A 15,088-nucleotide genomic window follows, 5' to 3' on the forward strand; every position below is an offset into this window, starting at 1 on the left:
AGCAGGCACTTAGACATTTGTCGAATGACTGAAGACCAGGGATCTCCCCGAATGTTGCTTTGTATAACCTTCCTCTAAGACTTTTACACATCTGTGAACTGATGGAAATAATCACCGACTGAATTTCCTGTTGCCTCAACAGGAAGAGGCTTAGAGACAGATTAATTTTATTTAGAAAAAAATAAAGTGACTTTGCTTACATCCCACAAATCTAACGAAATGTTTCAGAGAACATTTGGGGAGGGAAGACTAGAACTGTAAGGAAAACCTTGGTCTAATTGGAAGAGGAACCCCACCCACTGTTCACAAGGTAAGACCAAATAAGAAAATGTGGGCCAATTATGAGAAATCAGAATACGAATGTTAGGGCTTAGGAAAATAGTATAGCTTTGACTTTGGGATGGGCCAATCAAAAGGAGTTCCAAAGGGTTTTGTGTTCAAAAGAAACTAAGTATTTGCTAAAATTATTTTTCAATATCTGAGCGAGAGCAGACGCAAGGTTTAAACCTTTATGTATAAAATGGATTCTACAATTTTTAGAAAAAGATGTCATGTCCCATTCCAGAACTCATCCTAGATAATGTGTTATGAGATACACTACTTTTGATTGTGAAATAATTGAGCTTTAGAATAATTCAGTGAGTTCCCGAATACATTGAAACTGCAGTTCTTGAACTTAATTCATGCTGGAAGGCTATTCAAGAAGCGATTTGTTTGAAAACTGAATCATTTCCCCCCCAATTGGAAATAATGTAAACTGAATTCATTCATTCCAGACCCCCAAATGATTCCATTTTAACCTTTCTCAGTTGCATTGTTTTGTGAGCACTTTCATACTCTTAGCATTTTAAAATTGTGCTAATTGTCAATTTTGCAAGCCATTTTCAGTAGCCAGATCAGACAATTATTTTTTTTTAAGCTCTATCATTGTTCTCACAACTTTCCTTTCCATTTTGCTCCTATCACTAACCTCCGTAGGACCCATGGGGACTTAATGTAAGTATTTAATAATAATAAGCTGCAACAAAAGAAAACAAAAAATATTCACAGCACAATTTCCTGAGATGTTAACAATTTTAGCGGTAAACTGACTCAGACTTGCATATTCTCTCCTTTGTTTGCCACCTAAGAAACACATGACTGATTATACAGGTATCCGCATGAAAGGGTTGTCCAGTTGAGAATTGAAGTTTTGTTTGACAACCGAGACATTTTTTCCGTGAACAACTTGGTCAAGAATTGAATTGTTCGAGATGGGAGATGCTCGAGAACTGAGGTCTGACTGTATTAAAGACAGAAGTATAAATTTAACACATTGTCATTAACAGCTGCTTAACAGTGATAAAATACACTTTTATTTACTTTGTTGAGTAGGAGGGTCATAAAAAAATTATTGCTAAAGTAGATATCAGGCGAACAGAAAGGTGCTTTAAGAGTCCAGTTACCTTGGAGTTTATTTAAACTAAGAGGAAAAGGTCATAATGTTTTCATGCAATACATACTTGATTCTTTAAATAACAATTGTGACAAATAACAGAAAGAATTAAGGAATGCTATACTTGTGATCCATACAAAACTCCAGCAACATTTTGAGTAGTACATAATTTAAAGAAATGCTTCAAACACTTTTCGAAATACTGTTGTTGCCAATACACAGAAGCATGCCTTAGGTGGGCATAGGAATGCAGTTTAGAAAAGAAATTTTTTAAAAAATCACACTGAAACTATTCAATTTCTTTAAAATCACTGAACAAGAAAAACAACATTGAACCGCCATACTGATTTTACACAACTTCTATACAGTACCTTGACTTAAATCCAAGAGCAAAAGGTAAGACTCTCCTCCTCTATTTTTGGTAAACAACTGCATGGTAAACTTAGATGACTTTTCCCCCTGGATTTTACCTGGGAGTGGCCTTTTAAATTTTTTTTATTTAAAAGAGGGCAGGTTTGGCACTTTTATACTGATGTCACCAATGTTAATATTTCTTGGGATCTCAGGAAGATTCATATTCTTTACAGCTGAAACAGCACGGGCTGGAGCTCCCGCTAAGCCAGCCTGTATACAAAAGCAAATAAAAGAAAAAGAAGATGTACAACTCAGGTGTAGCTCACCAAAAAACACTAAGAATGGAGGACAATAATAAAAGATTTTCATATAACAAGCTAGAGACCAGATGGTAAGTTTGAATTGATATGGGATGGTTACATTGAAATACTAATCTATAAAGAGAAAACAGTTGACACATTAAAAAATACAGTGAATACATGCGATGACAATGTAAAGATTGAAACACAAATTAAACTGTACCACTTGTATATTACACATAATATTCAAATGACTAAAAGCTAGATCTCTACCTAATATCTTGATATAATTGACATATAAGCATGAAGCATATTTTACATTAGTTCTTTATTAAACATCTCATAACAATCATGATATATTCGGGGGTTTTGCTTTTAAAATGGCATTTATTATCAATACATGCTGTGAAATAAAAACGAAAAGTAATAGATCATGCTTGTTTAGTTTTTTTACTTAGGGCTAAATGCCTTAAAACAATAATTTTTTTTTTTAATTATGGAGACTATTCTAAACTTAAAGAAAGTTCTAGGACACTTAAAAAAAATCAGGCTTTTAAAGTAAAGCCTCAATCCAAAGAGAACAGGTCTGCCGAAAAATCAAACTGCAACAAGAGGATCATTCCAACCTTTGATGCATTAGTAAAGATATAACAATTAAAAATATTCTGTCATATCAAGTGGATTCAACAACATATATTTAGTTTACAAAATACAAATTTAAAGAATAGTATAAATGTAAAAGATAGCATATATAAAATTTAAAATTTATAAATAAAATTTAAAATTCTCAGTACCATTATTGTATAATATTTGGCTTTTATCTTAGTAGGAAAATTTATAATTTTGTGAAGTAATTTTGAAAGAAAATATGCTTAAAAATAAAAGAAAAATGAACACATATCATTTTTCTCAAGTAGCTACATTAACAGTATTTGTATTTTTAAGGATTAATTTATACACCAATTCAATTTCATCAATTTTTAGTCATGCTATATAATAAAGCCAACAAACATCTCAATTCTGTGGCATACATTGTCTTGCACAAAGATGACAATTAAGTAACAAAAACAAATCTTCAACTTTGATTAGATTACATATATACAGGGGTTGGCAACAGTAGGTTTACAGTTGTTTGTATGGAAAATAATACAAATAATACAATAATTAATAAATAATAATAATACAAGAATAAACTCTACTTTGCTTACAACTGTAAACCTAATTTAGCCCACTCCTATATAAGAAGCAATGTTCATGTTATTAGGACACTAGTTTTAAAGTCCCGTTTTGTAATTTTAGATCATTTTTCTTATGTAATCCTACCTCTTTTGTTAATTAAAAAAATAATAATAAAGCTGTTACCTGAGAAAAATCTTGACTGATACAAAATAGGCCAGTGTAAACTATTTGCTGAATAAAGGATACAAACATTGTTAAGCAATGAAATAAAAGCCATGGATTATCAAGTCAGAATTGGAAATAATAGAAAAATCAGTAAAGTAGTATTAATAGAGGTGGTTCACACAGGCAATGCTAAGGGTGATATGGACGAAACACTCCATACGCAATTAAAGACTTAATAGAGCTGGGACTTCAATTTCTGTAATTTAATAGGGATTAGTTGTTTTGATGTATTATTAAAAATTTGATTGACCTCTACATTTATACCTACCTGAAGTAATGCAGTTTTTATTACAACTTACTTTTCTCCCATTGCCCCCAAAGACAAAGATATATATGAATATTACTTAGGGTAGCATAAATCATATTTAAAAGGGTCTTTAAGCTGATCATTTCAAGAGAATCAAAGAATAATTAAGTTCAAATAGCTTTCCCATGTTATAGGCTCTCTTCCTTTTAACAGGAAGTATGTTGTCTGCCAACAGCACAAAAATTATTTTACAAAATCACAGATATCCTGGAACTAGTATCATTTTTCCAGGTAGAATGAATTTTATAATTTTTCTAAATAACAAACCAATTTGCTACTATTGTTACTTTGAAATTTCTATACAGGGTACAAATGATGACTAGGCTATAGAAAAGTATTGTTTAAGATATTTAAATATAAATATTTTTAAAGGTATAAATTATTAGAGGATTTTGTGAAAAAGAGAAACGGTAAATATGTGTGTGTTTTACTGGATGCTATGATTTATATTATAAATAGTTAAAGTAATTGTTTTCAGTATTAAACTAAATATAATTGTCAAGACGCCTTCTTTTCCATAATACCCTATATCATGAACAGCTAAACTGAACTTAAGCAGAGAAAATGAGAATAAAAATGCCGTCTGTTAGGTTTCATTAGATTAAGTAATTTCTTTGTGACCAAAGATGGTGTCAACAGTTGGTTACTAATGAGAATATATAAAATCAATAGAGCAGTAGATTTAAATAGTATATTTGTGCCAAGTTCTTATTATGTAAAACCAAAAGAAGTTTCTAAGTACAACAAATTACAATTCTTTTAAACATAAGCAGCAAGCCATAGACATGCAAAGGATGATAACTACTCAGAACACGCAAATGGATTAAGAGAATCAAATTATTTCTCAAGCATGTTCAATACTTTTGTGTAGAATGTCATGAATTTAAATGGTACAAAATTTTAAAATTGTGATGTGTATGTCAATTAAATTTTAATTAAAGGAACATTTTAAGAAAGCAGATTCTACAGAATATAAAATGTTAAGGAAAAATATAAGAAGGACTGTTGATTACTAAGTAGATGCTTATATGAGCTGTTAATGTTTATATACAAAAACTTAGGGCTTAAAAAAAAACAAACTTCATGTTACCAGGTAGTCAACATCCTAACTGCTATAAAATCAATTTCATTTTCAGACTTCCATGAAAGTAAAGTCTGAAACATTTTATTAAAGAATAAATCATAATTTGCCATTAGAAAATCAATTTGCCAACACTGAAATATAATTTTCATCTTAGTTTTCTTCTCAGTAAAGATATATTCAAAGCAACAAGACAACTTACACTCAAATTTATAGAAATGAAGTTTACCTGACTTCTTAGTAATTTATACAATTTAAAATGTAAAATGACAGTACAACATAGTTCTTAAAGATTTAGGATTACATAGTTGACACAAGCAGAAAAAAAAGGAATGAAATCCTACTGGAGAAATAACTTGTTTCCATCTATGTTATTTTACTTGAGCACCACCATGGCACGTAAACTGCAGCAACTCCACTAACAAAAACAAATATATGAACCCAAAGCTGTTAAGAGTATGAATTAGATGAAGGAATGAAGTACAGTATATAAAAGAATGGTCATGTTTTCTCTCCCATGAGATTAAATAAATTAACAGAATTAAGAGAAAGAAAACAAAATGAAGTCTGCAAGTATACCAAAATGAGGCCAAACAGATAGAAGACTTATACAGACATACTCTTGGAAATTTCAAGCACTGGAATCACAAAGATAATAATGGATGGATATGATTTTTTTTTAATTTTGTTTTTAAATTGCCAGACCCAAAAATAAACAAAATATGTGCAAGCAAAACTAAAAAAGCAGCATTACTAAAATATATTTTAAAAAATCTGAAAGCTCCCTTTTCCTCATGCAATAGCAATTAACTTTCTTGAAGGGGAAAGGAAAGAATCTAAATATTTATTTTATCTAAGACATAAAATACCAACCTACCATCTTAAAATATTTTTTAAGCCTGAAATATAGCATAAGAAGATGGTAGTTGGAATAATTTGTACATACTAAAACCTTTACCCACCCTTCCTGCTGGAAGTTGGTATATGCACAGTCAAAATTTTGACCTAACAGCAAAGTGAAAGAACATCAACATTAATAAACACAATATTAAATGGTTTCAGACTCAAAATCATTAACAAAATAATGGCAGATTTTTAAACATGTTTTGAATGGAATAGAAAATGCCAATATTTTAATTTCTGAATGTATGGTAAAATAACTTTTAATCTGGGAACTTATAAGAGGCTTGCTCTTTGCTTTAAGGGCAGTGCTTTAATACTGCAATTATAAACAAAGAGATGAGAAATACTGATGACAATCCTCTAATGAGTAAGAATATGGTATTTTATTAAAAATTTTATCAACATTAGAATATTTTTTATAATCTTCATTTATAGTTTAATTTCTAGCACAGGAAGTGCCTGTGTGAAAATAATATAGTAGACTAATGCCATTCATGGATTTAATATAACTATTTTTGACCTCAGGGGTCCCCACTGTAATTTTATAGAACAGAATAACTGCATGTCAACATAGAGGGGCAGAACCAACTCACAGGTTGACTTCCCAACATCTGTTACTTAAGTCCCTTTTCTTATTCTATACTCTTTAAAAATAGAAACTTGATTTTAAAAAGTAAAAAAGCCAATTACTAGTTCTAGGTATGGAAGTTAAAAGACCCAAGTGGTTGATGGTTCTTTGTTAGAAAATAGCAATTTAATATAAATTAAAAACTGGAACATTGGCAGTGATTTGGATCAATAGAATGACTTATTTATTTTCTATTGCAAGGATCAAGTAATATGGATCTAGGGACCCAATGTGGTACACCCAGCTTCATGATATAGCCTATGATCCTGGGATAAGATCTTAGAAAATCACCTGTCTGATGCTGCTTCTTAAACACATCCAGAAAGCAATAATTTAGCGGCTAAATAGCTATGCCATATTCTCAGTGACATTTTCCTAATTATAAGGTAGGTAATCTAACTTGTTAAGTTGATAGATTTTTTTCCTTCATAGGGCTCAATAAAGTATTTTTATTTTGAAGTTTTTAAATGGGGTCCTATAAACATTTTCATTTTTCCTGAAATGGCTTTGTACAAAAAAGTTGTTGCTCATCTACAGAGAAATGTTTAAAAAGTAATTCAAACAGTCAACTATGGTGTAAAAAATTTTTTTCAGAGAAAATTTAGTTTCATAAAGCTAGGAGTCTATTAAAAACATTTCTAATATTTGCCAACATGCTTCGCAAAAACACTCAAAGTTTATAATATTTTTTGTCTTATTACGACATGTTTGGATGTTAGAAGGTTCCTACAGTAGAAATCCACTTTATTTTGGTAAATATATTTAATTCCATTTTTTAGAACATTTAATTCAATTTTAATAATTTCTGATCTTGTTTTTTATTGGCTACTTTTAATATGTACCTGTTAGTCAAAACTAGTAAAAGCAATTCTGTTAAGACTTTGGAATTGCAGTACTATTTAACAGTCACTGTTCTAAGCCTTCACTGCTTCCTACTTTGTATGCAAAACTTTGAAGGCTCAGCTTTTGGGTTTTAAATTCACAGTTTCCAAAACCTAGAAGGCAATTTTGTGTTAGAATCCTAATTTAGAAAGATGAGGGGAAAAATCTATGAGTGTTAAAGTAAGATTGGTTCTGCCACATGATGCTCAAAATAAATTCTAAATTTAACATACCAAATAAATTGTCATTTCTACAAAATGTAATTTGTCAGTTAAATGACAATGTTTAAAAATAATAACAAAAAACTTAATCTTTCCTTTCACAATGCAGGCAGACAAAACAGAACAAAGATGACATTGATGATATACTAGAAAAATACACTAAGTCCAATAAAAGATGAGGAAACTACAAGGAGAAACTAGAATGAAAAATAGGCTACAGGGACTATATGGGTTCATTAACACAAAGAATTTTTGAGTCTGGCCTACATAATTAATTGCCTTTGACATCATTTTGCTTTCCCTTTTGTTAAAGTACATTTTTCTCAAAGTCAGCAATACCTTGTCTACCTGTCCTGTCTGGGAGATTGAAAGATAAAGGTCTGTAAAGAGAAGAATGGAAAGAGCTAGAAAGATCAGATGTTCGGAAAAAAAAGAGGACTAACTTTAAAAAAGTAGTAACTAAAATCAGAGTCATTTTTCATCTTAAAAATAACATGAAATACATAAAAACTAACAAGTCTCCCCAACCCATCCTCCTCCACCCACAGGGAGTCCTTTAATTCCTAGGCAACTTCCTGGGTGCCTTTTAGACTTTTCCCAAATCCCACCAACTTCCCAGCTTAACCCCTCCTTTCACAAGATCCCAATGTTACAAGCAAACCATTTTTCTGTCAAAGCAAGATAGCTGAAAATACACTGAAAGCATATATTTGCTTCTTCTCTCTTTAACCAGTTAACTGCCACGATATTTTGAATTTGATTAAAAAGGTCTGCTGTATGCGTCTATAGAAGCTAATTGCGTACAAATGGTTAAAGATCTGGGTGATCTTTGCTCCTACCTGTCTAGGTATTGGGAATGAAACTGGTTCACTTTTGATTGTTCTCTTTTGATTGATACTACCATTAATCCAAAATAATAAAATCTTTGAAATCTGACAAAGTAAAGGCACCTAGATAGATCTATGATATATTTTAAGAGCTTATCTTAAATTAAACCCAGGCTGATTTTTAAAAGATAAATGCTATTCTACATATCACTTAAATTAACTTTAAAAATAAGATAACCAGATCTTGTCATCAATTATGATACTCTGAATTTTAATTAAGCCTTTCATGGTAAGTTTTTGTTTACATAATAGATCTTAATTAAATTAGTAATTTTGGGTTATTCTGCATTCATATGTTTGGTAGATATAACCAATTTAAGTAACCTGGAAATATAACTCACATGAAAATTTCTGACATTTCAGTGTGTCTAAAATAAAGCTGGTAGACTTCTAAAGATACTTAAAATATATGAAAATTACTAAAAAATTACAAAAAGTCAACATTATATTTCAACACAATTTCTTAAAATATGATCAGGACTAAATAGTCTCACTTTGACTTTTTTATAACTAAATATTAGCAGACATCACATATAGAGAAACACTTACTGAACATATGTTGGGTTTTATCCCCAATCAGATTTAAAATATACTTTCTTGTAAAGGAGACAAAAAACAAAACAAAACTAATGTGGTAGCAGATAACAACTAACTATATATTAAAAGATTATTAGTGGATGAAAAATGGGAGTATTCACTAATATTCAGAACTATTTAAAATAGTATAGTATTCTTATAACTTTCTATCAAAAATGTAAATTCTGCATTTCACTGCTCTTTATAAATTAAAAAACTGCTTAACAAAATATCACTGAATAACCAAAAAACAAATATCCATTATGCAATTATTATAGGTCTTTTATGACTTTTGTCAATATTACATATATCACACACTAAGGAGAAAAAAAAAAGAAAAGGACACCACCAATGGAAAGGAGTTTAAATACCTGGAAATTTTCAATGTGAAAATTCCAGGCAAGAAGTCTATATATTTTTACAGATGATTACACAGAATTGACAAATTATCACATCCATTCATTTTATAGTGATTAATGGATTGTGTCACTGTCTGTCTCTTGGCATTCAAAATCTGTAACCATCGTTTTGTAATGAAAAGTTTAACAGATGATATAAATTGGCGAGATGGATTAGAGGAGATGTCTGGGATTTGAGTTGCGGCAGAGAGGGAGTGGAGGTATTTAGCCTTCTGCCCTATGGTGCCACTGAGAAGGGACAGGACCTTTCGGAGGTACCTGTGAAGAAAGGGGAGCAGGACCTCTCCCTCCTCCAGATTCCCACCCTCTAGTGCCAGCCCCCTGTGAACTTCATCCCAAAGTGGAGCCGGGATAGAGCACAGGTTTGGGTGCTGGATGAAAGACAAGGGGGTGATTTGTGAGTCCCATGTAAATTTGTACATTGAACTATTTATGTTTGCATATATATTTGGTGTGCATGTAAAATGAGCCAATAAACCAGATTGTGTGTAAAAAGAAATTTTCAAATTATAATTTTAAGACTTTAAAAAACTACAGCTTAGAGTTTATAGTAAATCTTTTACTATACATTATATATTGCAAACCAACCACACTAAATAATATTCTGAATTGTTTTCCTTGTCCTAGTTTAATCTAGTTTATATTTTCCCCTTTCAAAAACCAATACTTGAAAAATTGGCTGTAGAACACACAAAATACATAGTTACTTAAAAGAGCCATAATTTTAAGCTCTTCACTATTATAAGTCTCTCCTTTGGAAAACCAATAGGGATGGTAAATTGAGATAAGAAGAAATTTTAAATAAAACACTGGTAAATGATTTTATCAAAGTTTCAACTGTTTTTAACCCTCAGATTTCAGATTTATCCACCATCCTGTGTTTTATTCAGTTCTAATGAGCATAGTATTTATTTGTATTAAACTGATCCTTTAAAGTACCAATAAATTAATAATTCTTCAGAACTCACCTGTTGGGAATTAATGCTAACAGTTTTAATATCTTGCTGCTTTTATAGTACTTTATACCAATCAAACATCTGAACTTATCCTAATAATTATAAAATATATTTTCCTAATCTGAGTTATGACTATAAATACCAAAGGTTAAGAGTATCCTCAAACATATCACTGAATGAGATATTAAGATGTTATCTATCTAAACTTCTGCTACAGTAATAAATAACCAAAATAATGTGAACTTGAGTGACTCTGCTAAAGCACCTGTCACTAATATTCAGCCTAGTACATGTGGGAGGAGTCACTAAATTCCAAAGTAGGGTTTTATACAATGCTAAAGTGCTGGCTGGTCCCCATTCACCTAACCTAACAGCACAAAGTTAGCACTGCATAACTAACCAAATCTTTCCTTTATAGAATGCAATAAAAGCCATGAATATATGTATCAACGAATAAAATATATGACTTAGCAAACTGGTCAGTGACCTTTGGGTAGGATCCAGAATTAAAAGATTAAGGCACTGAATTTCCCTTTTCAATATGTACTCAGGCTTGCTAAGCACCTATTATAACTTACTATTTCCTCATGAGAATTCCATTGCCTTTTCTCTCCTCTTCCAGAAATAGTTTTATAATGCTAAATTTATATATCTTTAAAATATAAGTTTTAAGATGTCCTTGATAATTACTGACTAATGTTTTAGAAAGCTAATATTCCATTTTCAAGTAAATAATTTCATTTTAAGCAGGAAGAATTTGGAATTGTGTTAATTACCCAAGGCAGGTATGACCATGGCTAAAAGAAGGATGCACAACTACTTGGTGGGTAGTAGCCACAGAACATCTGGCATACTACAATATGTACATCCCACTTAGAAACTGGATAAGCATACCAATTGTACCTAAAGGTGATACTAAAGGACAAACAGTGAAAGCTACAAATCATGCATAATTTATGACCATGTTTACCACCTTCACTAACTAGAGCACTTTCTGTTCTTACCTCAGATTTCTCCAGTTTATTTTGTGCATCAATTTGTGTAACAATCTCATTCATGTTGGTCTCCAATACCATTCCCCCCATCACCATTTCTGCAAGAATATTGTGAACCTAAAGGGAAAAAAATAATACACACCTATAAAGAAAACTCACTACAAAAACATTTCATAATTCCAGTAGTTTTTGGTTCAAATACTGCTGTGTCTACTTTGTGAGCTGTATAATAAAATAATTTGGAATGAAGGCGTAAAACCTGCTTTCATCACTACTGTGAAGCTTTAGGCAGTTATATATAACCTCTTTAAGTCTTATTTTAATGGGCTATAAAACAGAGATAATAATAGTATCTCCTTCATAGATTGCTGAAAAAATTAAATGAGGTCATCCATGGAAGTACCCAAAACAAAGTAAATGATCAATAAATATTAGCTACCTAATGATTTTGTTAGAGAGAAGAAGTGAGAGATAGAAACATCAATGATGAGAGAGAATCATTGATCAGCTATCTCCTGTACACCCCACACCTGGGCATGTGCCCTAACTGGGAAACGAACTGCAACCTCTTGGTTCACAGGTCAACGCTCAACTGAGCCACACCGATGAGGCCGAAGGTAAGGTAATTTTTTAAAATCACTTTTTTGCTAAAAATTTAGGCCACTTATTTCAGACTATTTTATTCAATGGCTTAATAATTCAAAGCAATGTTAAATTACATAACCTTAATACAGAAAAAAATCTATATATAGTAAAAGTGGAATCTCTTTCTTCTAAATTCTGTATTACCAATACCCAATAATACTGATTAGAAAACTCAGTCATTCTTCCCTTCTCTTACCTCCAGCTTTCAATAGGCTATCAGGGTCCTACTCTACTCTCTTTCATCCTTACTATACTGTCTTAGTTCATTTCTTTCTGGACTATTGCAACAGATTCCTAAATTGATTTCTCTGTTTTTAATCTCCTACTTAACAATCCAACTTCCAAAAAAGAGCTACCACTCCTTTTCTGTCTGTGAAAATATCTACTAATCCTTAAAAATCCAGTTTAAATGTAATTTCCTCCATTCACACAATCCTAGGAAGAGAATAAAAATAGCCTTATTCACTAAATACATTTTTACTTTGCAAATAAAACAACATTTTTCTCAGGTAAAAAGCTTAGAAGATTTGACAATATAGAAGTAGTACCTTGTCTACATGGAAAATTAAATCCAGTTCACAGACATTTTCAAAACACTTGTCTAATGTTTCCACAAATACCTAAGGAAAAAGAAAAGAGAAAAAGTTAAAAGCTTTTGAGAACTGTGTAAGTTCATTCAAATCTATTATCTATAAGGCAGACAATCTTGTGACAAAAACTTTTATAAATCTATTATTACACTAGAGGCCCGGTGCACGAAATTTATGCACGGGAGGGGGGGTGTGTGTCTCTCAGCTCAGCCTGAACCCTCTCCAAACTGGAACCACTCAGGGGATGTCTGACTGCCAATTTAAAACCCTCTCACAATCCGGGACTGCTGGCTCCCAACCGCTCGCCTGCCTGCCTGCCAGCCTGATCACCCCTAACCACTTCTGCCTGCCAGCCTGATCACCCCCTAATCACTCCCCTGCCAGCCCGATCGTTCCCAACTGACCTCCCCTGCTGGCCTGATTGCCCCCAACTGCCCTCTCTTGCCGGCCCAATCGCCCTCAACTGTCCTCCCCTGCCGGCCATCTTGTGACGACATGGGGGCGGTCATCTTGTGAGGGTATGATGGTCAATTTGCATATTACCTCTTTATTGTATAGGATATCTGCTTTTTAGTAAAAGGCGAAAGATTTATGCGATCTGAAGAGAAACCAGAGTATGGATATCTGCTTTTTAATTAAAACATTATATTAAGTGCAAAATAAGTAATTATAAACTATTCTTCATGTAAACTACTTTTCAATACATTAACATATAAAACAAACTTAGCTGAAAATAAGAACTAGAAATTCTTAGCACCTTTTACCTACAAAGCACTGGAAAATACTCAAATCAAACTCCCTATCCTCATGTGAGGAAAAAGAAAGCTTATTAGTATTTTATCAGGCTTTGGCTTGTGTGGCTCAGTTGATTGAGCATAGTCCCATGAACCAAAAGGTCACTGCCCTGTCAGGGCACATGCCCAGGTTGTAGATTCAATCTCCAGTCAGGGTGTGTGTGGGAGGCAACCAATTGATATTTCTCCCTCATACTGAAGTCTCTCTCTCTCTCTCTCTCTCTCTCTCAAATCAATAAAAAACATATTTTTTAAAAAGAAGAATTTTATCAGGATAGATGGGCATAGTCCAAGTCACTATCACATCTAATGTAACCAGTAATTTCCAATTAGCAAATCAGTATAAAAGATCTCTAAAAATTACTTATGGAAAGAACAGTCTTTGGAATCAGACTTCCTGGGTTCAAACTCTGGCTTGAATACCTTCTATGACCATATATGAGAAAGGATTAACTCAGCCAACATGGCTTGCTGAAACCTACACATTCCCCGAAATGATCTGATTTCAGACTAGCCCTCAGCTAGCTCCTGGGAACCAAGCCCTTGGAAAATTCTGACAAGAGTGTTTAATGGGCCTGTGGTCTTGGGCCACACTGTACATATGAGTTTATGCTACCAATATGATTTACGGCAAACATCTCTTTTTCTCTGAGGTTCAGGAACTTAATAATCAAGGTCAGTCACACAGGTGCTACGTACCTATATGACTGACCCCCAATAAAAATTCTGGACACCCAGGCTAAGATGAGCTTCCCTGGTTGGGGACACTTTGCACATATCATCATATATCACTTCTGGGGGAATTAAGCACATCTGTGTGACTCCAGGGGGAAGGGACACCTGGAAGATTGCACCTGGTTCCATCAGACTTTTCCTCATATGTTTTTATGATTTTACTCTGTACCCTTTCACAATAAACCCCCACCATGAGCCTAGCAACTTCTGAGTCCTGTGAATCCTAGTAAATCATTCAGATGACCTTGGGACCTCTGATACAAACAATTTCTAAAATTCTACCTATTTGTATTTCTATTCCCACTACCTTTCTCAATGGTAGCTTTCACAGACAGAGTAACTATTCAATTTATCATCCAAATTGGGGGGGGGGGGGAGATTAAGAGTAAAAAAGAGCAGCCATTAATTATTACTATCCTACTAGAGGCCCGGTGCACGGAATTCATTCACTGGGTGTGTGTCCCTCAGCCCAACCTGCCCCCTCTCACAGTCTGGGAGCCCTCAGGGGGTGTCCTACTGATGGCTTGTGGGGAGCGGGCCTAAGCCACAGTCTGGCCACAGCAGCTCGGAGCACGCCCCCCTGGGCAAGTCTGTGGGTCTACTGGGGGTCTTGCTCCCAGGGCAGGCAGTGCAGTGTGCCTGACCTCAAACCCCTGGTGGGAGTGGCCTCGGGGTTGGGCGGCACCAGGGCTGAGGGGGTGGGGGTGGGGGTTCTGAGCTGCGCCCCCAGCCCTGGTGTGTGGTGTGTGTCCGCTGGGGTTGGGGGCTTGCTCTGAGCTGGTCATGATGTCCTGGCCTAATTTGCATATTTCTCTCTTATTATATAAGATATAATAAAAGCCTAATATGCAAATTGTCCCCTTGGGCGCTGGTTCGACCGGGAGTTTAACTGGGAGACCAGGAGTTCAACCAGGAGGCCAGGAGTTCAACCGCTCACTATGACGTGCGCTGACTACCAGGGGCAGCACAGAACATGG

The 15,088-nt window shown here is 33.6% G+C and overlaps 1 protein-coding gene across 4 annotated transcripts in view; it reads right to left on the reverse strand.

The window, feature by feature from the left end:
- Positions 1–495: 495 nt before the first annotated feature.
- AP3S1 (adaptor related protein complex 3 sigma 1 subunit) overlaps positions 496–15,088 on the reverse strand; it is a 54,767-nt gene continuing 40,174 nt past the window's right edge. For 3 of the 4 annotated variants that reach the window (XM_023746298.1, XM_006081131.3, XM_023746237.1), the window contains 3 exons: positions 12,541–12,612; positions 11,357–11,464; positions 496–2,059 (listed from right to left, as the gene is read on the reverse strand). In XM_023746298.1, coding sequence (XP_023602066.1) covers positions 1,931–2,059; positions 11,357–11,464; positions 12,541–12,612 — 309 coding nt within the window. In that variant the 3' untranslated portion in view covers positions 496–1,930. The remainder of the gene's footprint in view (positions 2,060–11,356; positions 11,465–12,540; positions 12,613–15,088) is intronic. The other variant, XM_023746269.1, reaches the window with a different exon arrangement.

The sequence above is a fragment of the Myotis lucifugus genome, unplaced genomic scaffold (genome assembly GCF_000147115.1).
Source record: "Myotis lucifugus unplaced genomic scaffold, Myoluc2.0 scaffold_0, whole genome shotgun sequence".
In the NCBI taxonomy this organism is placed as follows: domain Eukaryota; kingdom Metazoa; phylum Chordata; class Mammalia; order Chiroptera; family Vespertilionidae; genus Myotis; species Myotis lucifugus.